The sequence below is a fragment of the Globicephala melas genome, chromosome 12, assembly GCF_963455315.2.
Source record: "Globicephala melas chromosome 12, mGloMel1.2, whole genome shotgun sequence".
Classification (NCBI taxonomy): domain Eukaryota; kingdom Metazoa; phylum Chordata; class Mammalia; order Artiodactyla; family Delphinidae; genus Globicephala; species Globicephala melas.
The window spans coordinates 12,648,605-12,675,526 of record NC_083325.1 but is presented as its reverse complement, the minus strand read 5'-3'; the positions used below and the strand labels follow the sequence as shown (position 1 = coordinate 12,675,526).

The following is a 26,922-nucleotide window of genomic DNA, read 5'->3' as shown; positions in this document are numbered from 1 at the left end:
GAGACGGGAACAGATTTCTGTTTTCTAAAGCCAACAGTCATTCTTCACTCCCTTTCCCGATCTCTTGTCCCCTCAGCGGAAGAGGTCAAAGTACAGGGTATTATATAGGCAATCAATGAGTGCTTACTGAGCATTGACAATGCCCTGTGACAAAGGCATACAACACCTGGTCCCTGTTGTTAAGTAGCTTTACAGTCTGGCTGGGGGCTAAGCCATAAGCACTTGAAAAGACCAGACTCTCTAATCTGTGGGCCAAGGGAATATTGGAGACAATAGAAACCGAGAACCTTCTCGAGTAAAAAGATAAATTCCTAGAATTGAAAGGGCCTTAGCCCTTTACATGGTTCCTCAATTTTTTAAAGATATTTATTTACTTATTTTGGCTGTGCTGGGTCTTAGTTTCAGCATGCAGCATCTTCTTTGCGGCACGCAGGATCCGTTTTGGTTGCGGCATACGGGATCTAGTTCCCTGACCTTGATCCCTGGTCAGGGACCTTGATCCCTGGTCAGGGAACTAGATCCCGCATGCCGCAACCAAAAAAGATCCTGCGTTGGGAACTCAGAGCCGTATCCACTGGACCGCCAGGGAGGTCTCTGTTCCTCCCTTTTCATCTACTTGTGTCAGCTCGTCCCTGCTAAAGCCCTTTTGAATTCTTTAATCCTACAAATGATGAAGCAATCACTTCAGGCTGCAGAAAGCTTCAAGAATGAGGTGAAATTTCAGCCGCTCCCTGCCAGGTGGGCGGAGGAGAGAGAAAGAATATTCCAAGGTGGAGGAATCGTTTCCACATTCAACACTTACTGGGTCCCGCTTATTTGCCAAACATTATTCGAGGTGCTCGGAAACAAAACTGACACAGCCTTGACCTGGAGGTGATTTTAGGGGCCTCAGACCCCAAGTCAATTTATTACAAGGAGGGGGAGTTAGCATAGCGTGAAGCACAAAGCCCTGTCAGAGCAGATGACCAGGGACCTCCACTCGGCAAAGGCTCCTCAGAGGAGGTGACAATATGAGACTGCGGCTGGGCCTGTGGGCAGAAGGAGAGCGTGAGCTAGGTCTGTTCTCGGCAGCCCTGAGGGGCCTGTGGTAGCAGCTGTGCTGCCTGCTGCCCAGGGACTTGAGCTGCGTCTGGGCTGGAGCCGCTGCAATCCCCAGAGGCAGACGCTATGGCCTGGCCTCTCCCTTGCTGGTCTTTCAGCAGAAGGTGAACCTGCCAGGCTGGTCTGACTGGTGAGGCACAGATGGAACTCCTGGGGCTCCGACTTGAGCCCCTCCTCTGGCTTCTGTTCTCATTCCCCAGACTTTAGGCAGGGACCCTGGAGTCACAGTCCCTGGCACGTATGTCTGAAGGTGCAAAGGTAGTCAGGGAAGATCTAAACCTTGTGGGAACAGAGAATATTCAACCAATTTGGTACGATCCGCTTTTAAATCAGATGTTTGTGGAAATAAAAGGGTTGGTGCTCATTTTGGGAGGGAAAATAAAAGTCATGGAGAAAATTGCAATCATAATAAAATAACGAATTTGTTTCTCTTCCCCTGCATAGTAGTTATCTATTGCTGTGTAACAAGTGACCCCAAACTTTAACAACTTAATGCAGGAACACTTAACTTTCTCCAAGTTTCTGAGGGTTGGGACTCTAGAGCAGTTTAGCTGGGTGATTCTCTTCAGAGTCTCTCACTAGATTGCAGTCAGCCAGGGCCGCATCGCCCGAAGGCTTGCCTGGGCTGGAGGAGCTGACTCTAAGCTCCTTGGTGTGGCAGTTGTCAAGAGGCTTCATTTTTCACCAATGGGTCTCCTTACAGGGCAGCTCACACATGGTACCTGGCTTCCCCCAGAGCAAGTGAAGAAAGAAACAGAGACCAAGATAGAAGCCACAGTGTCTTTTATTACCTAATCTCAGAAGCGGCATAACATCACTTCTGCAGCATTCTACTGGTCATGGAGACAACTCTGGTCCAGTGTGGGCGGGGGCACACAGGGGGTGTGAATACCAAGAGATGGGGATCATTGGCTGCTGTCTTCATTCCTTGGGGCTGCCCTAACCAATTACCACAAACTTGGTGGCTTCAAACCACAGAAATTTATTCTCGCGCAGTTCAGGAGATTCGAAGGCTCCCGAGCTCCCTCCGAAGGCTCTGTGGAAGAACCTGCCTCCTCGCTTCTGATGGTGCCCCAATCACTGGCACACCTTGCCTGTGGCATTCTCCTCAGCCTCCATCTTCTCATGGCCTCCTTCTCTGGGTTTCTTTCTTCTTACAAGAACAGAAGTCCTGCTGGATTTAGGGTTCACCCTCATACAGCATGACCTCTTAACTAATTGCATCTACAAAGACCCTACCTCCAAACAAGGTGTGAATGAAAAATATTGCCTGCCATTTCAGTAACCAGAGGATGTGGTAGCCACCAAGCCATCACATTACAGCCTCCCCCAGCAGTGAGGTCTGAGGGAACTCAGGATGGAAACAGAATGCCCATAGCTGCAGCCACCCACCACAGTGCATCCTGAGGAAACCCCGGATGAGAAAACACAGGATACTGGCCCCAGATAGCTGAGGTGCCTATCAAAGGAAAGATTCCAGTGAGCCCAGAATCTTGCATCTTCCCATATATAGAAAAGCGCTGAATTCCTTAACTTGAGATGTCTGATTGCCTTAAATTAACAATCATCTTTGATGTTCCGAATACCTGGTCTTTGTTGCAAAAACTCCTATATATCCCGGCTTCCCGCTTGCCTCTTTGGAGCAGTCCCTTAGAGTTATCTGAGAGGCTGTCTTCCAGGCTTGAAGCCCTCAGAATGCCCAGCAAATAAAACATAACTCTCAACTTAAGGTTGTACATCTTTTTTCAGTTGACAAAGATCACAGTCTGAGGTTCCCAGAAGGACATGAATTGTGGGGAACAGTATTCCACCAGCCCAGGAGACCCCTTGGAGGCTGGATCCCACCTCTTGGAATCTCAGAAGACTGTGACCAATCCAGGTCAAAGCACAGGACTGTTACCTGTACGTTACCACAAAGCATGAAGGATTCCCACTGCTCCCCTGCCCCTGCCCCTGACCCCTTAGGGGTTTATTTTACCTTTCTGCAAGGTTTCACATCAGTAGTGCCACCCAGCAGAAAAGAAAACTGTGGACTAAGCCCCAAATCTCAGAAGGATTTACCCAACCTGGGAAACAGGGAGGAAGAGTGGCCGTGTGCCCAGCCCCTCCACGGTGGAGGCCCTGAGAGCAGAGGTGGGTTCATCACCACGGGTCTCCTCCTACACCTCCTGGCCCTGCCCAAGCTGGCCCGCCCCAGGAGCCCTGGGGGCATGTCGCCCTAGTCACACTGCTGGAAGTAGAAGTCCGTGATGGGGCCGTCCAAGCTGGTGTCCTTCGGGAGCTGAGTGACCCGGAGAGGCTGGTCCACTTCAGGCATGGTGCAGAGAAACCAGCCCGGGTAGGCGGCCACCTCGAAGCTAGAGGTGAGCCCCGTATCCCACCGGTAGAAGGTGAATCTCTTGGCCTCCTCGGCACTGTGGTAGAGCTCCATGATGTTCACTGGCTGCAATCAAAGGGCACGGCAGGTGGCTGAGGGGTAGGGGCCGGCCCCAAGGCACAGGGAGGCGGAGCCATAATTAACAGAACCCTGGAGGGAGAGGAGCCCAGGAAGCCGTGGCATCGGCATCTTTGACTTAGTGAAGCCACGTGGTGAGGCACCCCCAACAGGACCCACCTCTAGTTTCAGAGTCGGTTCCTGCTCCATCCCACACGACAGGCACTGGCTCCCACCCTGGACGCCCAGGATGACTGGAGAGAGCTCGGCATCCAGATACCGATTGGGGACCACGCTGATCTCCTCACCTAGAGGAAGGAAGCAGATGCAGGGACCTTGGCCGCCCTTCCCTCCCTCTGCCCCATCATGGGCTGTATCAGGCCTCCTGTCCCCAGGCTGGACAGAAGGGGAGCCTCATAACAGCTGTCATGTAGGGAAGGGGGGTCTCCTGCCAGCTGGTCCAGTGGAAGTCAAGGCAGATAGCACACGGTACCACCTCCCAACCCCACGCCCACTCCAGGGTCAAAAGTTCAAGTCTTCTCCAAGCCCAAAGGGAGACTGACCACCTCTTTTAATGCCCCTCGACCTTCCAGCCTCTTTTCTGTAACCTGTCTTGATAAACCTCCTATTAGAGTTAGTTGGTATCTTTCCACCCCCTGTGAGATTCCTGAGAACAGAAAAGGGTCTCACTTTTCTCTGTAAAATCCCTCCATCTCACACACACACACACTCAGCCTCACAGAGGGCTCTGCCTGGCCCCAGCGCCCAGTAAGGCTGTTCTAGGCGAGTAGGTATGTGCCACTCTAGGGAGAAGGTCCTGTCACACTGTGTGGGGCTGCGTGAATGAGCACGAGGCCAGATGGCATCACCTGCTGCTCTAGGCCCCACCACTCTGAGTGACTGAGGACCCTCAGAGCACCGAGAGGACCAGGGGCAAAGGGGCAGAAACCCACTCCCACATGGGAGTGAGGGTGTAGAGAGCCTGCTTTAGGGCTCTCCTCAGCACTGGCTCCCACAAAAAGGGATGTTGGACCCAAGTCCACCTGCGAGGAAATGACAAAACAGCTATCTTGGAAAATAATCCCACCTTTGCTTAGAGGCTTCCGGTGGGACTGGGGCATGACGCCATGCCGGAAGGTGTGCTATTTTATTTGTCCTTGCTCAGAGCCTGGTTTTCTGACGCCCCGTCTACTGTGTCAGGCCCAGGGTCTGCTGGCTTGTGCCAATGTTTCTAAGCCCTCTTCAGGCCCCCTCCCCTCAGAATATTTAGAAACCTAGGGAAGTAGGGTCCTCATTTGCCACCAACCTTTAATGACCTTCCCTGCTTGCAGCGCTCCGGCTTGAAGCTGGTTATCTTGCAGATAAAGCACCTTCAGTGCCGCATCCTTCATTCTAAAGCATCAGGACAGGATGACACTCAGGGCAGGTGGTGGGTGCTCCAGCTTGCCTGGGCTCTGAGAGTCCCCCAGTCTCAGGCACCGTCACCCTGTCTTCCCACTGAGCCAGAACCTTCTCTCCCAGCCCTGGGGGCTCATGCCTACCGCCAGGACAAGGCCACAGCCTCCCATCTGAGTCTGGGGTTTGCCCCTTCATCCTATTCAATCTGTATTTTTTTTGTTGTTTTTTTTTGCAGTACACGGGCCTCTCACCGTTGTGGCCTCTCCCGTTGCAGAGCGCAGGCTCCAGACGCGCAGGCTCAGCGGTCATGGCTCACGGGCCCAGCCGCTCTGCGGCATGTGGGATCTTCCCTGACCGGGGCATGAACCCGTGTCCCCTGCATCGGCAGGCGGACTCTCAACCACTGCGCCACCAGGTAAGCCCATCCTATTCAACCTTTTCTACGCTAACCAGACTCTTCCCGGTGTCATGTTGGAAAAGAAACTAAACTGAGTCAGAGTCCTGTGTTCTCATCCCGGCTCTGCCGCCATCACTGCTGAGTCACGACAGACAAGTTATTCACCCTCTCTGGGCCTGAGTCTCCTCATTGCTAAACTAAGAAGATGGGACAGATGCTGCCCAGGCCTCTTCAGGATAAAAATGCGCCTTGACTGACTTCCGCCTTTACTTCTGTTTGGTGCATTTACTTCCGCTTGGCCATACAGTCCCTACCACGTGAGGGATTTCTTTACATTTAAAATTCGTTCATTTTGCTTTTCAAATTTAATTCACACCTACAATCTCAGTTGATTTTCTGACATCCTGTGAGGCGAAAGCTGTACTCTAAAGGGGGTTCCTCCAGATGTGTACAAATTGGTTCAATGCTGACTAAACACAATTAAACAAATCTCTACTTCAAAGTGACTAATATGCTGAAGTGTGCTATGGTCCTTTTTTAAGGGGACTTAGAAAGCATATTTCCCACATTTCCTGGACCGAGGAGCATCATTGTATAGAGACACTCGTAGGACTGGGGTTCCACAGAACGCACCTTGGGAAAAGCTATACTAGACTCCGAGCTCAGTGAGAGCAAGATTCTTCTCATTCACTATTGCAAAAGTCCAGCTCATTGTAGAGCCCCTGGCTCAGCACATGCCAATGGACAGACAGGCTGACTGATAGAAGAGTTTCGCTGCTGCTGTCTTGTCCCAGAGGGCAGCCAGGAGGTAGTGGTTGGATTGACATCTCTTCACTGCAGTGGGTGGTAACAGCAGGGCTCTAAGCCGGGCCTCCTAACTCCCTAAAAGGGATGAGGCCACAAGCCCCTCTCATCAGGGAAGCCCCAGGAGAGGGCCTGCTCCCGTCTGAAGAGGCTGGAAGAACTCCTCTAAGGGCAGGGAGTTGCTGTTCACACCTTCCCAGCTGCCCATCCCACCTGTGGGACAATCACAGCGCCCTCCCCGGAAAGGCTGGACAACAGATCTACCCAGAATTCACTCCCCCGCAGAGGACATGACCCAAGCAGAGGCTCAGATACTCACCGGAAGCACAGCGCCCCACTCAGGACCATCTCGATCTTCTGTGTGTTGACACTCCTATTTTGAGATAACAGAAAATCTTAGGTGGAGATAGAGGCTGAGCCGGCAGGGGCCCCAGTAAGCAGCCCCCTGAGCGCCCCGGCATACGAACAGCCCCCAAGGATCAGGGGATTCTAGGTCTGGGGTTAGGAGAGGTGAAGCCCAGCTCCCCAGAGGACACCTCAGACTGCTCCTTTCTCTTGGCAGGACCCGAGGTGTCTGCCCGCTCCTCCGAGGTTGCCTCAGCCCTTTGAGTGACGCCCTAGGGTGGGGCCCCTGAAACTGCCTCAGCCTCCGGAGAAGGGGGGTTTCCAGAGTGATTTCACACCACCTGACGCTTCCAGAAACACCTGATGCTCATTATCTCTCTCAGGGACGGAAGCTGCTGGAGACAGTCTTCTTCTAGCAATTCTGAAGAGACAGTCTTCTTCTAGCAATTCTGAAGAACTTCCAGGGGCTTTGCAGCCCTTAGTGAGCACTCAGCTCCTGGACATGTGGCCCTTCCAGACCCAGGGGTATCATGCAGAGAACAGCTCAAGGAAAGCATATTTTAGAACAACCCCCTTTCCTCCTTCCTCCCTCCCCTCCTTCCTTCTCTCCCTCTTTTGTTCCCTCCCTCCTTCCTTTCCCTCTTTCCTTTCTTCTTTTCTCCCTCCCTCTCTTCCTTCCTTCCTTCTTTCCTTCCTTCCTTTCTGCCTTTGCCGGGACTACGGGAAATGCTAGAGGTGGAGCTCTCCTGCTTAGGGGATGTTAAGTCTACGTATTCATTGTAGATTAACGTGAAAATCCGTATTGACAAAACAAAACAAAACACATGGATACTAATCTCCAGTGTGTGCGTCATCAGCAAACCAAGGACAACAGTTTTTCCCCTGCACATACACGCCTGTAACCATCACAGCTTTACACACGACTGCATCCCAGAACCTGCACTCATTCCAGCACGCTTTTTTCATGTAGCAAGATAGCAGAATCTCCTTCCATACCCAGTACAATGATATCAGAATACTGAATAGCCATATAGTATTTCATTCTACAAATGCAACATCATTTATTTATACCGATCTGTTATTATTAGTCCTTATTGTTATTATTATTATGTGTCATTGAAAAGCATGTTTTGACAAACTTCTTTGCTCAAGTGTCTGATTATATCCCTTGGAAATAAAACCTAGCTTGGGCCATCTATGATTGATCTTTCTTCAGTACCTAACTGGTAAAATAACATGTGACTGTGTAACGATGCATGTTGTTTTAATCCATCCATACACTCTCTGTGATGGATCTAAATGAAAGGTAAGGGTCAGTGCATAATGACAAATTAATTTTGTCTTGAGCACCATGGATAACCATTTATTGCTAAGGCATACCTTTTTTTTTTTTCACCGCCGTGGCCGCTCCCGTTGCGGAGCACAGGCTCCGGACGCGCAGGCTCAGCGGCCATGGCTCACGGGCCCAGCCGCTCCACGGCATGTGGGATCTTGCCAGACCGGGGCACGAACTCGTGTCCCCTGCATCGGCAGGCGGACTCTCAACCACTGCGCCACCAGGGAAGCCCTAAGGCATACCTTTTAAAGAAACTGTATTCAGGCTCATGGGCTAAAATGTCCTTAAAGTGTTCAAAAATAAATAAAATATCAAGTTGTTCAAAGGATAGAAAAATAACTCAACACTCATAATGCCACTAACGTGATAAACACCTTTCAGAAAATGTAGAGGCTTATGCAAAATTGTTGAATTGGCCATAAATTGACCAAACAAAAATAACACTATTTGTGCAAATACTTGCAAAAAAGAACAAAAGAAAAAAGAAACTCCAGAAGGAGTTGGCCATTAGGCAAAGTGGCTTTAAGCAAACAGGCTTTCATTTACAAAGTGATAATAGAGAAGATTTTGTTTCCCCTAAAAAGGTAAAATGTCATCTGCCCTGGTTGCCCTCTCTGATTTCCTAACCCCAGTGAATTGCACCCCAGGACACTGCCGTGGAGCTTCATCAAGCGCTTTCCTCATTCTGCTAATAAAGAATGAAGCCAGTACGTGGCTGCCCACCCCCGGGATGCCGAGGATTCAGGGGGATGTCTCCGCCAGCTCGGTCTACTCCACCATGTGCATAACAGGGGATGGATACAGAGCGGATGGACGGGACAACAAATGGATGAGCCAGGAAGGTGAAAGTACGAAAAATAAAACAAACCCCTGTTAAGAAAATTTCTCCAAACTTGAAAATAAAACACAATGATGACATCATGTGCTCTCAGTGTCATACTGGAGCATCCTCAAACAGTCCCACCAACAATTGCTCAGTTCCCTGGGGAACATCTGTCTTTGTTTGACTTACTAACTACCATGGATTAGCTATCAAACTCTGTGAAGTTAGATGTGAACTAAGAGAAGATTGATAAATTTCAAATGATTCCTGCTTAATAGAAAAGATAACCTCAAAGGGTACAGTTGGATTGCCTTGCAATTCATTAAGCAGTTTTTTTTTTTTATCTAAGCCAATCTACTCCACAATTTTTTTCCTGACTGATCATACAAGCCTCTGTTCCTTAACTTATCTTTTGAATTAACTTTATCATCCTGCCAGTTCCTTCATTTATTAATAAAGATAAATCTTTTGTGTGTGTGTGTGTGTGTGTGTGTGTGTGTGTGTGTGTTACGCGGGCCTCTCACTGTTGTGGCCTCTCCCGTTGCGGAGCACAGGCTCCGGACGCGCAGGCTCAGTGGCCGTGGCTCACGGGCCCAGCCGCTCCGCGGCATGTGGGATCTTCCTGGACCGGGGCACGAACCCGTGTCCCCTGCATCGGCAGGCGGACTCTCAACCACCGCGCCACCAGGGAAGCCCAAAGATAAATCTTTGACACATGCTCACTATGTGTTTGTATGAGAGTCATGTTTTGGGTTTTTTGAAAATGAAACTGGCGTTAGCGAAAACAACGTTATTTTGCCCCAGACTCACACACCATGTGTGGTGGCTTTAAATTATGTTCACAGATTCTTTGATACTCCACCCTTTAAGAGGTGGAGCTTCATCCTCCTTCCTTTGAGCGTGGCTGGACTTAGTGACTTGTTTCTAAATAATATACTATATGGTGGAAGTGGTAGCATGCCACTTCTGAGGCTAGATGGTAGAAGGCATTGCAGCTTCCCCCTGGACCTTTCTTGAACCACTCACCTGGGAGAAGCCAGCTACCGTGTCACAAGCAGCCTGCAGAGAGGCCCACGTGGTGAGGAGCTCAAACCTCTAGCCAACAGCTCACTCGCAAACCTACCAGCCCCATTAGAGCCATCAGATGATGCAACCCTGTCTGACATCGTGACTGCAACTTCATGAGAAACCCTGAGTCAGGCCACCCAGCTAACGCCACTTTTCAGATTCCCGATTCTGAGAATCTATATGAAATAATAAATGTTTGTTGTTTTAAGCTGCTAAGTTTGGGGATCATTTCTTACACAGCAGTAGGTAACTGATACACCTTGTCATCACGACTGGCAGTTTCTGTTTCTGTTGTTCCTGTTGTTTTTTCATTCTCCAGTCTTCAGTGACTATCCTCCCTTCTTAGGAAACAGCTCAATACTTCACAGATTTTATAGGACTATGGAGGTGCCCAGACGCTGTCCCATCCTGCAGAGGGGTAATGTTACCCCAGGTGACTTCCCACCACCCTTGAGCAGCAGTGCCCTGGAGGTAGGTGTGGCTCCTGCCCTTGACAGAGAGATGAGGATTCAAACAACACGTGTACACACCTGTATCAGTATGTAAGCACACATTCACAAAACGTTTATTATAGTAAAATGGTAGTTTTTTATTAAGAAGATAAATTTAACAATAATTAAAATAAACAGTATTCATTTGGTCTTCATTATGTCCCCAGAACAATGTTTAATGATTGACCTGAATTTTCTCATTTTGTGCTCAGAACTGGCCTGTGTGGTAAATACCATTATTATGTCTCATTCACGGATGTGGAAACCAAGCATAGAAAGATTAACTGTTTCCTGATATTGGACCTGCAATTTGTATTAGAGTCAGAACCAAACCCAGGAAACCCGAGTCCAAAGCTATTCACCCCAAGACACAACGCACGAGTGAGAGTGATGGTTTCACAATCTGAGTCCAATCCCATCAGCCCCCTGTTCCCCATGTCTCTGGGAGTAAAAGGCAAGTCTTCACCATACTTCCAGATCAGGCTCTCACTAACTGCTGATCTCATCCTTTCACCACCTCAAGCCACATGAAACTCTTGCTCTTTCTTGAACAAGTGAGGCATGCTCTTGCCTCGGGGCCTTTGCACTGGCTGTTCTCTCAGCCTGGAAAGCTCTTCTCCAAGATATCAGCATGGCTCACTCCCTTACTCCTTAAAGGCTTTGCTGAACTGTCACCTTTTCAATGAGACCTACATTCATCATCCTATGCTGCTCTTTCCTGTTCCCACATTCCCCTTTCCACGCTCCATTTCTTTGCAAAGCACTCCCCATTCGTAAGCACACTGAATAATTCTTTGTATAATAATTATGTGTATTATTTATCAGCTCCCCTGCCAATCCTGCTGGAAGATAAGCTCATTCAAATGCAGGTGTTTTCTGTTTGTTCATTGGCATATTCTAGGCACTTAAGGTGGTGCCTAGTATACAGTAAGCCTTCAATTAATAATGTTGCGATGACATCGAATGGATTACAGGCTGTGTCATGTAGAAAAGGCCAGAGACTTGTCTAACATTTTGTTCACAATTACGATTTTATTTCTCAGAGTTTTGATGTTTCTGGCCCTTCATTCTCTTGATGTAGCAGTTAAGACCACAGGTGGACAAACTTTGGCCCGTGGGCTAAGATGGGCCCACTGTTTGTTTTATTGGAACACAGCCTTACCCATTTGTGAACACAGCCTTACCCATTTGTGAACACAGCCTATGAATGCTTCTGTACTACAATGACAACAATGAATATTTGTGACAGAAACCGCAGAGTTTGCAAAACCTAAGATATTTAGTACCTGGCCCTCTAGAGAAAAATTTGCTGAACTCTGGTCAAGACTGTCTGGATTCAAGTCCTAAATCTGTCACTTGGGGCTTCCCTGGTGGCGCAGTGGTTAAGAATCCACCTGCCAATGCAGGGGACACGGGTTCGAGCTCTGGTCCAGGAAGATCCCACATGCCGTGGAGCAATTAAGCCCGTGCACCACAACTACTGAGCCTGTGCTCTGGAGCCCACGAGCCACAACTACTGAGCCCGAGTGCCACAACTACTGAAGCCCATGCACCTAGAGCCCATACTCCACAACAAGAGAAGCCACCACAATGAGAAGCCTGCTCACTGCAATGAAGAGTAGCCCCCGCTCACCGCAACTAGAGAAATCCCACGTGCAGCAACAAAGACCCAACGCAGCCAAAGATAAATAAATAAAATTTTTAAAGAAGAATTTTTTAAAAATCTGTCACTTATTAGCATGTGCCTTTGGTCAAGTTATTTAACCTTTCTGTGTTTGGAGTCCTCATCTGTGAAATGGGGATAAAAATAGTACTTACTCATTACTCAGCCATAAAAAGGAATGAAATTGGGTCATTTGTAGAGACGTGGATGGACCTAGAGACTGTCATACAGAGTGAAGTAAGTCAGAAAGAGAAAAACAAATACCGTATATTAACACATATATGTGGAATCCAGAAAAATGGTACAGATGAACCTGTTTGCAAGGCAGAAATAGAGACACAGATGTAGAGAACCAACATAAGCACACCAAGGGGGGAAGGGGGAGGTGGGGTGAACTGAGAGATTGGGAGTGACATATATACACCAATACGTATAAAAGAGATAACTAATGAGAACCTGCTGTATAGAACAGGGAACTCTACTCAATGTTCTGTGGTGACCTAAATGGGAAGGAAATGCAAAAACAGAGGGGATAAATGTATACATAGAGCTGATTCACTTCACTGTACAGCAGAAACTAACACCACATTGTAAAATAATTTTACCCCAACAACAAAAAAAAACAGTACTTACTCAGGAGTGGTTGTTAAGATTAAATGAGTTAATGTACGTGAAGTGTTTAGAACAGTGCTGGGCACATAGTAGGTGCTCAAATGTCAGCTATACCATCGTCAGCATCATCATCAGCTACATGGCCTTGGGAAATTCGCTTCATCTCTCTGATGTAATGATTCATCTCACCTCCTTTTTGTTTCTCTATAAAGATGAGAGTAGGGCTTCCCTGGTGGCGCAGTGGTTGAGAGTCTGCCTGCCGATGCAGGAGACACGGGTTCGTGCCCCGGTCTGGGAAGATCCCACATGCCGCAGAGCGGCTGGGCCTGTGAGCCATGGCCGCTGAGCCTGCGCGTCCGGAGCCTGTGCTCCGCAACGGGAGAGGCCACAGCAGTGAGAGGCCCGCGTACCGCAAAAAAAAAAAAAAAAAAAAAAAAGGGCGCTTAGCACAAACCCACAGACGTCTGCTTCCTGCCCTCTCTGTGTTTCCCGGTCTCCTGCACTCGTCCCCAGGTACTTAAAGAGGAAACTGGGACCATAGCAGAGGACAAGTTCCCATTCACCTAAATCTGGGGCTGGCTCAAGACCAAACACTTCCTTGCATGTGCTAACATGCTTACCTGGGCCAGTGAAGGAGAAGTCCCCGCCTCAGCCTGGCTGAGAGGCCGCAGCACATGCTGTAAGATTTCCAAGAAGGTTAACATTCGCTGCACAGTCACTCGCTGCACCATCTCAAAAGCAGGACAGGCATCGTGCCAGGGGTCCTGTGAGAAGAGTTCTATTCTTATTCACCTTTGACTGATACGCCAAAATCAGGCTTAGAGAGTTTGGGTCACAAGGTCACAAACTAGTAAGAGATGGACCCAGTATTGGTACTCAGGCAGTTCGATTCCAGACTAACTCACCCCATCCCCTACTGTGAACAAATAAACCATGGAATTCATACGGATTCAGGCAATAGAGGAAAGGAGGGCAGAGCAGGAGGCTAGGGGACCTCCCTGCCAGGGGTCTGTTTGCAGGAAGGACCAAGTCTCGAGAAGAGCAGCAACTTTGAGAAAGATAATGGGAACCACCAGTTGGTCCAGAGACAAACGGCTCCAGTACAGACAATACAGTGGCAGACATCAGGATGGCGGGGATTCCTCACTCCTTGGGGTGACTTCTGGGGGCTCAGAACGTCCATGAAGGCCCCACCTGGCACAGGAGAGACGGTGGTGATGGACAGACACGGCCTCCAGGGAGCCCTGAGCAGAAAGGGACATGGCCCTGGACTCCCAACCCAGCTCCAGACACACCCTGCAGTCACCGTGGGAGCGACAGAGGGCAAGGTGCCTCTGGGCTCTTAGCACGTCTGAAAAACACTGGGCTCCCCGTGAAATCACAGGGAGGTTTGAGGTGCGGGCGCTGCAGCCGGGTGCTGAGCCAGAAACGTGTGGCTTTGTTTCCCCCTCTTAGTCCCGTGCAATCTTCCAGGGTGGGAGGGCTGGGCATGGGCCAGTTCTGCAAGCTGGGATCTGGGAGCCTGTGCGTGACGCACGAGGCAGGGGGAGGCCCTGTGCGTGTCGTACCCACAGGCAGTTTCTCCTGTCTGAGTCACCAAGGGCGGGGCCAGAGCCGCTGGCAACCTCTTTATCCCAGATGCAGGTGAGACCCTCCGGAGCAGGTCCAGGTGCTTCCCTCGTCTGTACCTCAGAGGTTTCCAGAGCCTGAGGACTCCCCTCCCACGGGCTGTGTGGTTTGGTCACTGCCAGACTTCTGTCTGCGGAATAGCTAGGATTTGAACCAGATTCTGGACCTAGCGTGAAATTGGAATTAAACCAAAAACGTGGAAGGGAAAAACCAGCAGTTCAGGAAGAGCGCTGCTCTGGCTCCGTTCTCCCTGCTCCCTGGGCCCGCCCCTCCTCCTGCCTGTCAGCGCCTAGGCTCTGTGTGCATGACTGTGACCTCACCAGAGAGGGCGCTCTTGGCAAGTCTGGATCAGGCAGGCCACGCTTGGATGCGTCGCTTTCAAACATCCTGCGACCAATCCGTGTAGTCTTTGCTCCTTTCCACCAAGGACTTGAAGCAGTGAGCGCCCACAGCAGAACTAGGTGGGCTAAGGGGAGCTGCATCGGGGCTCCCCTGGGAGGAGGCCCTAAGACTTCCTTGGCTCTGTCAGTGACACTTGGCACAGAGAGGGCAAAATTATCCCCTTTCTGAGCTCCTCAAGAACAGGGACTATTTCTTATATATAAGTATGTGTATGTGTGTATATATATGTATATATATATATATTTGCTGTTTTTGGTAACAATTATTGCATAGGTTTTTGCACATTGTCTTTTCTAATTTTAAAAAATTATTATTGTATTTAATTGTGGTAAAATACAAATAACGTGAAGTTTCCCATCCTAACCATTTTTAAGTGTACAGTTCAGCGGCGTTAAGCACATTCACATTGTTGTGCAAACATCACCATCCGTCTCCAGAAATTTTCATCTTGCAAAACTGAACCTGTGTATCCATTAAACAATAACTCCTCATTTCTCCCTACCCTCAGCCCCTGGCACCCACCATCCTACGTCTGCCTCTGAATCGGACTCCTCTAAGTACCTTGTGTAAGTGGAATCATACAGTATTTGTCCTTTTGTGACTGGCCCATTTCACTTAACACAATGTCCTCATCCATGCGTAGCACGTCTGAGAATTTCCTCCCTTTTTAAGACTGAATAACATTCCATCGTATGGCTACACCACACCTTATTTATCCATTTGTCTATTCATGAACACTTGGGTTGCCTCCATTTTTTTGGCTACTGTGAGTAAGGCTGCTATAAACATGGGTGTTCAAATATCTATTCAGGTCTCTGCTTTTAGTTTTGGGGGGTATATTCCCCAAAGTGAATTCTTGGTTCATACAGTAATTCTATTTTTAATTTTTTTAGGAAACACCATACTGCTTTCCACAATGGCTGCATTTTACAACCCCACCAAAAGTGCACAAGGATTCCAATTTCTCCACATCCTCACCAACACTTGTTATTTTCTGTTGTATTGTCGTTGTTGTTGTTTTTAATAGCCATCCTGACAAGTGTGAGATGGTACCTTGTGATTTTGACTTGCATTTCCCTAATGACTAGTGATGCTGAGCATTTTTTTCAGGTTCTTATTGGCCACTTGTATATCTTCTTTGGAGAAATGAAAAGGACAATTCTATCTTTTGCCCACTTTTGAATCAGATGGTTCTTCTTTTTGTAGTTGAGTTGTAGGAGTTCTTTGTATAATCTGGATATTAATCGCGTCAGATATATGATTCCCAGTCAGTGGGTTTCCTTTTCATTCTTTTAGTCAAGCACCTTTGATAGTGTTCTTTGATGTACGCAAGGTTTGTGTGTTTTTCTATGTCGTCCCATTTATCTATTTTTTCTTTTATTGTCTTTTGGTCTCATATCCAAGAAATCATCGTCAAATCCAACATCATGAAGTTTTTCCCTGTGTCTTCTAAGAATTTTATAGTTCAGATCTTACATTCTAGTCTTTGATCCATTTTAAGTTAATTTTTGTATATGGTATAAGGAATATTAAGGCCAATTTAGACCAGGGGTCAGAAAACTATGTCCCATGGACCAAATCTGGCCCACTAGTTATTTTTTATACAGTTTATGAGCTAAGAACGTTTTTTTACATTTTTAAATGAGTGAAATAAATTTTTAAAAGAATATTTCAGGGCTTCCCTGGTGGCGCAGTGGTTGAGAGTCCGCCTTCCGATGCAGGGGACACGGGTTCGTGCCCTGGTCTGGGAGGATCCCACGTGCCGTGGAGCGGCTGGGTCTGTGGGCCAGGGCCGCTGGGCCTGCGCGTCCGGAGCCTGTGCTCCGCGATGGGAGAGGCCACAGCAGTGAGAGGCCCGCACACCAAAAAAAAAAAAAAAAAAAAAGAATATATCATAGCAGTAAAATTTATATGAATTTCAAATTTCAGTGTCCGTAAATAATGTTTATTGGAACACAGCTTTTCTTATTGACTTATGCATTGTCTATACCTATTTTGTGTTGCTACTTCAACAGAGCTGAATAGCTGTCACAGAGACTGTAGGGCTGAAAAGCCTAAAGTATTTATTATTTGGCCCTTTACAGAAAAAGTTTGGCAACCCCTAGATCACCAGTCAAATGTCACCTCTCCGTGCTTCCTTAGTTAGGGTACACATTGTCCACTTTTTATGTATTGGGGAACCTAAGCCTGCTTCCCCCCACCAGGTTGATGACAGGCAAAGGGCAAGAAATGATCTTAGTATTTTTGTATCTCTCCATACCTGAGCACCACCCCCTATATTAAGACTATATCATGCTATAAACATCTATTTGAATTATCACCTACCTGCATTCCAACTTTGATCTGGTGTTTCTGATAACAGTTTCATCTGCATGTGAATTATCTCTCCAGATACACAGTGAAATCTTGAGAAGACTAATTCATCGTGCACAATGAGAGGCTGAATCATACTGCATTATACAGTGGCTAATCTGAGACTCTTGCTATAAATGTAAATGTGGCTTCCGTAGTATTAAAATGTGCTGAGTTCTGCTTCCAGCAGGATGGGATAACAAGAACCAAATTTAACTTCCCACTTGACTCCACTGAAAAAGAAAAGAAAATAGATAAAATCTACGAAGCAGTGGTTTTAAAACACTGAACATCGGCCAGTGAAGGACAGTGACCCCTGAGAGACAGGAAACAAATAAGGTGACTCAATAATTACCCCAGCTTTGGAGGAGAAACCCAGGCAGGGCCCCGCATCCTTTGCGAGTAGAGGAGATGGAACTTTTCAGTTCATGGAGATAAAGGTAGTTAGAGATCATAAAATAGAGTATGAGAGGGAAGGGTTGCATAGAAAGAGAATCCAGAGGGTCTATAGGAGGTCCCCATTGCATAATCACCAGAGCGCTATTCAGTGCATGTAGGGGAGGAACCTACCCAAGGCTAGAGATTAAAACATTCTAAAAGATTAGTGGGAACAATACCTGTTCCCACCGTCCAGACTAGAAACCTCATAATTCGCAAGGCATTGGGGTACAGTATTCAGAAAGGCCTTGCTTAAGAGGTGGAAAATAATGAGACCTGGACTAAGTACTGCTGTGGCCTCGCCTATCAAATCTGAGCTCAAGACCCAGAATGATCAAACTCTTTGCCAGGAGCGTAATCGCATCTCAGAACAAAGCTGGAGAATATTTTTAGGAATACAAAAGTATCCCACACCCTTGGGGAAATGGCTGATTTTAGTACTGGGGCAGGAAGATGAGCCTGGATCACCCTGAAGTGCCAGAAAGCAATAAAATACTTATTAAAAAAAATCCACAATGATGGGGTCTATCAAAGAGACACAAGAGCTAACTGAAAGAGTATCCAATGGCCAAAGACGGAACAATTTGAGCAACAAAATTAATGAAGTAGCAATGGATTATAATGAAAAGTATAAAATAAATATTCATGAAACCAGACTGATATAAATAAATGAATGGCGAAGAACAAACAAATCCCCCACTCAGATGAGTTCCAAATAATTTATGTTGGTACTGTGTCCTCAAAGAGTTGAAGCATATTCCACATGTCTTAAGTGTGGACTGCATTAGCGACTTCCTTCCCATTCATCACAGTATGGAAAGGAGGAAAAAAGAGTAACTTTACAGTGGAGAAACCTAGTAAACACTACCTACCCCAGGTGATAAAGATTAACGTCGAGTGTTAATATAACTTAATTTATTAAACGAATCATTTCATTTATTTAAGCCAAAACCCTGCTAAAGCAAGAAAATAATAGGATAAAATCTCAGTTAGATTTGAAAAGTAAAGTCTATTATTTAATTAATTTCATTTTAAAGTATTTAATACAGCATAGTTTTTAATCCTCACCAATATGTGAGTATACTTGCAATGCTTGAATTATACAATTGTAACCTTCTAAAGCTTTTCACTTAAAATTGAAAATACTGGTTTAAGTTATGATAAACCTGCAATCAGTGTAATCCTTATAGAGCAGGATGTCATTTAAATCCTTATAGAGCAGGATGTCATTTAAATGTGTTCAAATTTGTTTTTATATCTGTAATATTTTAGGCATGTTAACTTTTGCCTGTCTCTAATAAAAAAGGTAAAATTTAAACAATGATGATATTTTCTCTAAGTAAATAATGCAATTGGCTGAGTGGAGAGATTATGGGAGGATGAGTCACGTGGTAATGGACAATACAGAAATATACACATACTAAAATGAAAGCCTTTCCATTTCCAACCATCTATTCTTCTTGGGTAATCACTGTTAGCTGTTTGCTTATGTATCTTTCTAGACATATGTCTTTCATAATTAAACATGCACATGTAGATTTAACCAGTGATAATATGCTATAATTTCTGTTCTGAAATGTGCATATTTTCTTCACTTCCTATGATAGCAGTCACCTTTAGCCTATGTCCCAAGTTTGAATTCCAACTAACATGCTTAATAGATGTGGGACTTATGTTAAGTTCCTTTGCCTCTCTAAACTTTGATTTCCTCATTTGTAAATGGGGTAAAACTGCTGAGAAAGAAGAATCATTCTGGGATGTGTTAGTCAAGAAAACTTTCACCCTGTTGGTGGAGTGACTAGTCATCCTGGTTTTTGCCTATTGTCCCAAAATAATTATTCATAGTAATCTTATTCATCCTCAGAAGTACCCTGGTTTGCATGTTAAGTGTTACGACCATATTTATAGTGTTGCTGAGAGGATTAAATGAGATAGTGTCTGGTGTGATGTGAGTTCTATATATTTATCCTATGAGTAAATTATAAATATATGTTACGTCAATCTATACATCTACTTTAGTGCTTTCACCTTCATTTACATGTTTTTACTATTAAACAATGCAAGTTAGATGTAGGTAGACATATAGGAAGTGAGGATTACTACAGATCCACATAGATTTTAAATTTAGAACAAACATCTAAAAAACAGGATATGAAACATCTCTGTGGTATAATTAAAATAGACGTCATACAAAGTGAGAGAGTGGCATGGACATATGTACACTACCAAACGTAAAATAGATAGCTAGTGGGAAGCAGCCGCATAGCACAGGGAGATCAGCTTGGTGCTTTGTGACCACCTAGAGGGATGTGATAGGGAGGGTGAGAGGGAGGGAGACGCAAGAGGGAAGAGATATGGGAACATATGTATATGTATAACTGATTCACTTTGTTATAAAGCAGAAACTAACACACCATTGTAAAGCAATTATACTCCAATGAAGATGTTAAAAAAAAATAGATGTCATAATATTGATTATACAAGTTTTATCATCTTGTTAAAATATGGCAAAATTTGAACAAAGGCCGCTATTGAAGCTAACACGCAATGATTGCATTTTTCATATTGTATATATATCTAGTGTGAAAAAAGAGGGGATTTTCATTAGTTTGTATCTCTTCATCACAATAAGTTTGGTCTTCCAGAAACTTAATGTGTCCTTATTTAAATGAAAACACGATGAATGGATAATGTCAGTACTCAGGGATTAAAGTACCCACCCCCACTTCAGAGCTCCATCACACTGGCGCTCTGATTGGGGACCGCCAACCTCTGTAACTGGGCAAGCTGCTAGCAAGTTAGACTGCCAAGCTTCAGCAACGCTGGCCGGAGACACAAGATTTCTGGGTCAGGGACAAGGAATAGTCTTTTCAACACGTGGTGATGATACAGTTGCCATCAGAGCAAAAACTCCGGAGCTGAAACCTCTGTGGGAACCAGAGCCAGGGTAGGTAATTGACAAATCGCTGGAGCCTCCGAGGGGACAAGTCGGAGAAGAAAAACTGGAAGGGGCCCATCAAGAGGAGCCCCGACACATTGTGAATTTTACCTCCAGGATGTGGACCAGGTTCTTACAGTAAATATCAGAGAAAAATCCTTCTGTGCTTCCGGCTGTGTCTACGAGAGCAGAGACCCTGATCCACATTGGTGTCTGGGCCCCGAGCCTAGCTTGTGCTGGGAACCTGCTGCCCCTGATCCCACGATCACTGCTGTGCCTTTGGCCTGTGGTGACCACAGACAAGGGACTTAGCCTGTACAGGACTCAAAGAGACAGCTGCTTCCCATTGGGCAGTGAGTTGGTGAAACAATGTTCCTCACAACAGAGCTGGGAAGGGGCAGGACTAGAGACAGAGAATAAGAACATTGAAGGACTTTGGCCCTGAACTGGCCTTGGACCCTCAGGGAGCAGACAGGCCTGGAGACATTGATCTCTAAGAGGGGACAATGCGCTTCCCCCTACTGGTACCTTGCTGTCCCGGCACGGGACAGGGAGGGGATGCTGATCCAGAGCCCGAGAGCAGCAAGTTCTAAGCAGATGCACCTGTTCACCTTTTGTGATGCTCACTTCCTGGCCCATCCCAGAGTATCCCTCCAGCCCTTGGGACCCAGGCTCAAAGCAGTTGATGGGTTGGGAAGGCCTCAGGGTCCTTCCCTGGCCTCACAGTCTTTAAGAATGCAACCCCCACGCACTGCTGACGAGTCTACTTTCCATGAGTTGTTGCTCTCCTAGGCTTCATAAGTTGTCCTAAGCCTCATCCTTCCCTTCAGGAATAAAAAGGGGACCTCCAGTGGGAAGACGCTGAGAGAGTGTAAGAGAGTAAAACAGCCCAGTCACTCTTCAGGCTGGGCTTAACAACACAGAGGAAGCCAACTGGGCATTAACAGGAAACATGCTGCAGCTGAAAAGTGGCATAACACCCCCCTTTTCTGAGTGACTTCCACTTTTCTACTCTCGGAGACTTTGTTCTTTAAAACTCTGGACTATCAGAAACTTGGCTGTTTGAGCCACTGTGGAAAACAGTATGGAGGTTTCTCAAAAAACTAAAAATAGGACTGCCATACGACCCAACAGTTCCACTCCTGAGTGCATATCCAAAAAAAACAAAAACACTAATTTGAAAAGATATACGCACCCCAGTGTTCATACCAGCATTATTTACAATAGCCAAGATATGGAAGCAACATAAGTGTCCATAAGAAGATGAACGGAGGACTTCCCTGGTGGCGCAGTGGTTAAGAATCTGCCTGCCAATGCAGGGGACATGGGTTTGAGCCCTGGTCCGAGAAGATCCCACATGCCGAGGAGCAACTAAGCCTAGAGCCCACGAGCCACAACTACTGAGCCCATGTGCCACAACTACTGAAGCTCGAGCACCCTAGATCCCACATGCCACAACTACTGAGCCCGTGTGCTGCAACTACCGAAGCCTGCGGGCCTAGAGCCCGTGCTCCACAGCAAGAGGAGCCACCGCAATGAGAAGCCCGCGCACCACAACGAAGAGTAGCCCCCGCTCACCACAACTAGACAGAAAGCCTGCACACAGCAACAGAGACCCAACACAGCCAAAAAAACCCAGAAGATGAATGGATAAAGAAGATGTATATATACACAACAGAATACTACTCAACCATAAAAAAAGAATGAAATTTTGCCATTTGCAACTACATCAATGAACTTCACTTTCAATAAGTGAAATAAGTCAGACAGAGAAAGACAAATACTGTATATTACTTACATGCAGAACCTAAAAAATATAACAAACTAGTGAATATAATAAAAAAGAAGCAGACTCACAGATATAGAGAACAAACTAGTGGTTACCAGGGGGGAGAGGGAAGGGGGGAGGGGCAATAAATGGATAGGGGAGTAAGAGGTACAAACTGTTGGGTATAAAGTAAGCTACAAGGATATATTGTAGAGCGGGGAATATAGCCAATATTTTATAATAACTATAAATGGAGTATAACTTTTGAAAATTGTGAAACACTATAGAGTACACCTGTAACTTATATACTATTGTACACCAGCTATACTTCAATTTTTTTTTTAAGTCAAAGGACATACAGACCAAAAAAAGAAATTCGACTGTTTGAATTATATCAGCAAGAATGAAACATCTACTTTTACCTGAAGGATATAAGTCACTTTGACACAGAGGAGCAGCCTTGACTTCCAGCCCGAACACAGAGCTTCAGAGAGTGCTCTGGGCACAGCATTCTAGATCTATCTCAGCTTTGTACTTTCAAAGGACACAGATGTGGGATGCCTTTCACAGACTGAGGTTGATCCCTTTCCACACAGTCTTTTTGCTGTGGGTCCAGCAAAACACTGCTTCACTTAAATCTTGCCTAAGCATTACCCTTGCCCCAAATCAATAATGGTCTCTCTTCCCTCGTTTGGTGAGATGGCCCACAGCTCCTGCTGGACAGTCTCCCTTATCGCAATGAGTCAATTAACCTGACGTTGTCGGGCTACGGAGTTGTTCCTGGTGGTCTTAGGCTGATGGGGGCACTGTGACAATCAGACATGGGTTCTTCACCGTTGGACCATGACAGCAGATCCAAGTACCCATCATGATATTCTAGATGAGTGGCTAATATATGCACTGCTGCCCTGATGGCTGTTTCCAGCCTCCTCCTTCACCGGTGCTGCTGTGTCACGTGTGCTTAGTTGTCACTTCAGATTGAACCCAAATATTAGGTCAACCTGGAGTGGGACACACCCGTTGATACCGATGACCCTGGCAGTGAGGCCAGAATCGCATTTTTTGCCGTGTTAATTGTTAGAGTTTGAGGGGAGGGGTAATGGCATCCCTCTTTCCCACCTGAGTTATGAACAAATTGAGAATTAAGACAAAGTCCAATTTTTTGCTTACTGATAAGGGTATTACTGATAAAGCTGATTTTGGAGAGTATGGATTCCTTTTGGGGTTTTTTGGTTTTTTCGGGGGGTGGTTTGGGGAAGTTTTTTGTTTCTTATATTTGGCTGCATCAGGTCTTAGTTGAGGCACATGGGATCTTTCCTTGTGGCTCTTCCTTGCGGCATGCAGGCTTCTCTAGTTGCAGCGTGCGGACTTCTCTCTAGTTGTGGTGCACAGTCTCAGTAGTTGCAGTGTGGGGGTTCAGTAGTTACAGAGCGTGGGCTTAGTTGCCCCATGGCATGTGGGATCTTAGTTCCCCGAACAGGGATCAAACCCACGTCCCCTGCATTGGAAGGCAGATTCTTAACCACCGGACCACCAAGGAAGTCCCATGGATTCCTCTTTGCAAACAAATGAAGCACTGAGGGAGAATCACAGTCATGCCCAGTCACAGGCAGCTCTGGACTCTCCCAGACTTCCTCATAAAAATGTAAATAATGAAGGAGCAGAGTAGAAGGGATGCTTTCTTTAATTCAGTTGGTTCCCAATAGAAACTAGGTAAATAGGTGGGCCATACAACCCCAGCTTCTAATAAGTCAGGTGACCCCATATTTATCCTATAATACAGTACTTTTGAGAGTGGAAGAAGATGGTATCAGCAATTACACCAGGACAATAGGTGTGCACCAGGGTGTGTGGTCTTCCCTCCACTTGGGTAGCAGGAGTGCAGGGGAGGAAGAAGGCCAGGTGCATCACGGAAGGAAGCATCATGAGTGAGTAAGAACTGCTTTCCCTCTTTGGTGGTTCATGTCAAAGCGGAAAGTGTTACCAAATTGGTAAACTAGACCCTGGCCGAGATCCCTTGTCTCAACCAAGGAGTTTCTTTTTCCACTCGGATTTGCACAGCCGATAACAAAACCGATGCTGAGACTGGAAGAGCACAAGCTTTATTCAACTGCCAAAGAATGGAGAAGTGGGAACTTAGTTCACAAATCAACTTCTCAATCCAATTTGGGTGGAGACACCAGTGTACATGTCAGAAGGTTGAGGTGAAAGGGAGGGAATTGGAAAGAGAGGGAGGAATAGTCGTGAACTGGGGTATGGTTTGGACCTGGAACTGATGCAACACTCCTTTTCAGTCCTTGTCAGGCTTTTTCGGTTGTTGTCATGTCAACCGTCAACTCTGTGTGTGTGTGTGTGTGTGTGTGTGTGTGACTTAGCTAATGCATTACAATGAGTGTATAATGAGCTCACAGTCTAATGGAAGTCAAATCTTCCCCCATCTTGGACTTAGTTGGTTTTAACCAGTTCTTGTTTTTCTCTTTGCAGCTTCCTCCTGAAATTTAGATAAGAGCAAGTAGTTTCCATTCAAGGGAGGGGCAGGGGTATGATTCTGGGGCAACAGCCTTGGCAACAAATGGAAATTAAAGGGCCGTGGGCGCTGCCTTCACAAGCTGAAGCCCTTGTGTGGACTTGGGAGCTCCCTTCTCTGTGACATCTAGGATTAGGGACGAGAAGGTAGGCTTTATTCTGAATGAGGCTAGTCTTGCTAGGGAAGGTGGGCTGCCTGAGGAGGAAATCAGCTCCTCATTTATTCATTCACTTAGCAATTTATTAATAATTAATATACTTATTCAACATATATTTATTAGACACAGATACTGTATTAGGGGCTGGGGATATAACGGTGAACTTGACAAACACTACTTCCCTGCAGTCAAGGACTTTATATTGCAAGGAGGGAAGGAAAGAAAGACAAGGGCAAATAAAGTCATTACAAATTGTGTGAAGGAAACAATGGAAAACTGGAGATAGAAATTTCAGGAGGTAGAAGAAACAGCTTAATTCAGACATGGTGGTTAGGGAAGGCGTCTTGGGGATGTGACATATAAGGAGCTCCTTGTAGGAGCCAGAGAGGCAAAGAATGAGAATAAGCCAATACACGTAAAAGGGAGGTACATGAGCATAGCATATGCAAAGGTCCTGGGGCTATAAAGGACTTGGCATGTTCAAAGAACTGACAGATTAGCATGACTGAATATGGCAATGGAGACAGTGACCTGGAAGAAGGGTTGGGTCAGCAAGGGCCAGACCATCCAGGCAAACCTGTACACCATGGTTAAAAAATTTGCATTTCATTCTAATTGCAAATGGAGGCATCAAAGAAGTCTAAACATTGGAATGACATAGTTGAATTTCCGTTTATGGGGATAATCCTGGCTGGCTCAAAGAGAACTGATTTAATATATAGATGGAGTAGTAGATGGAGGTCACCAGTCAGGAGGCAGATTTACAGGACTGGTGAGCTATGGTGGTCGCCAGATATGCAGTGGTGCGTGGCAGAGAAGTGGGAGAGGGATAGGTGGATCTGAGGTGGGTTTTTTTTGAATGATTCCATTTATATGAAATGTCCTGACTAGGCAAATACAGAGAGAAAGGAAGCAGATTAGTGGTTGACAGGAACTGGGGGGAGGGGCGATGAGGAATGACTGCCTCATGGGTTAGGGTTTGTTTTGGGAGCTCAGCAAAATGTTCTGGAATTAGTGGTGATGGTTGCATAACACTGTGAATGCATTAAAAGCCGCCGGATGGTATATTTTTAAGTGGTGCATTTATGTTATGTAAATTTTACCTCAATTTAAAATGAAATCACCTGGAGAGCTTGTTAAACCACAGTTGCTGGACTTCACCCCTGAGTTTTTCTGAGGCGGCAGGTCCGGGAGGAGTCTGAGCATTTGCATTTCTGGTAGGTTGCCGGTTGACGCTGAAGCTGGGACCACACTCTGAGGGGCTCTGATCCAGGCAGGTGTTGAGTGATGGAAGAATTCCTCCTTCGTATGTAAACAGCACATCAGGGCTGTATTGATCACCGTCCATGTTTCAACAGTTTACTGCAGGTAATCCAGGGCTGAACTGATGTCCGCGGTGAAGAAAATGAGTTTTTTTAAATAACTGAACTTAGGGCTTCCCTGGTGGTGCAGTGGTTGAGAGTCCGCCTGCCGATGCAGGGGACACGGGTTCGTGCCCCGGTCCGGGAGGATCCCACATGCCGTGGAGCAGCTGGGCCCGTGAGCCATGGCCGCTGAGCCTGCGCGTCCGGAGCCTGTGCTCCGCAACGGGAGAGGCGACAACAGTGAGAGTCCCTCGTACCGCAAAAAAAAAAATAAATAACTGAACTTTGTATCAGATCTAGTCTCTGCCATCCCCTAACTGAGAACTCTTAAACGAGTGCCTTCACCTCGTTTGCAAAATGGGAATAATATCTCACTAGGTTGTTTTAAAATGTAAATTAAAAAATAAGGAAGTATAGAGAAGAAGAAGATATTACTATGAGAAAGCACCCACCATATCATCTAGCTTAAAGCAGGTTCTCAATAGTTATTCCAAATGGACTTGAGATGTATTTTGAAGGTAGACTTCTTGGTGGATAGACTTGATGGGTTGGATGGTTGGATGTAGGTCTTTAGGGAAAAGAGGAATCAAGGATGACTCCTAGGTTTCTGTCTTGAGTAACCGAGATGGAAAGGACTGGGAGTCGGGATAGGCATATTGGGCAAGGATCAAGGGTGCTACTTAGGACATACTCGATTTGCAAGTTCTGAGACAATCCAAATTGGTAGCTGCCAATGCAAACCTGGAGCTCCAAGAAGAGCTCTGGGCCAGATCAAATTGTCAATATCCATTTGGAATTTAAATTCGTAACAAGTAAGATCATCCAGTGAAACAGTATAGAGGAAACAAGGACTCAAGGATGAGCCCTGAGAAACT

The 26,922-nt window shown here is 46.3% G+C and overlaps 1 protein-coding gene across 1 annotated transcript; it reads right to left on the bottom strand.

Annotated features, from left to right (window-relative positions):
* Window positions 1–3,319: 3,319 nt before the first annotated feature.
* Window positions 3,320–13,181, bottom strand: IL36RN (interleukin 36 receptor antagonist). Its single transcript, XM_060309964.1, has 5 exons — window positions 13,093–13,181; window positions 6,454–6,507; window positions 4,842–4,927; window positions 3,716–3,843; window positions 3,320–3,544 (listed from the first exon to the last, which is right to left on the bottom strand). The coding sequence occupies exons 1-5, from the start codon at window positions 13,146–13,148 to the stop codon at window positions 3,320–3,322; spliced, it is 549 nt and encodes a 182-aa protein (XP_060165947.1). The 5' UTR covers window positions 13,149–13,181.
* Between the last annotated feature and the right edge of the window lie 13,741 nt (window positions 13,182–26,922).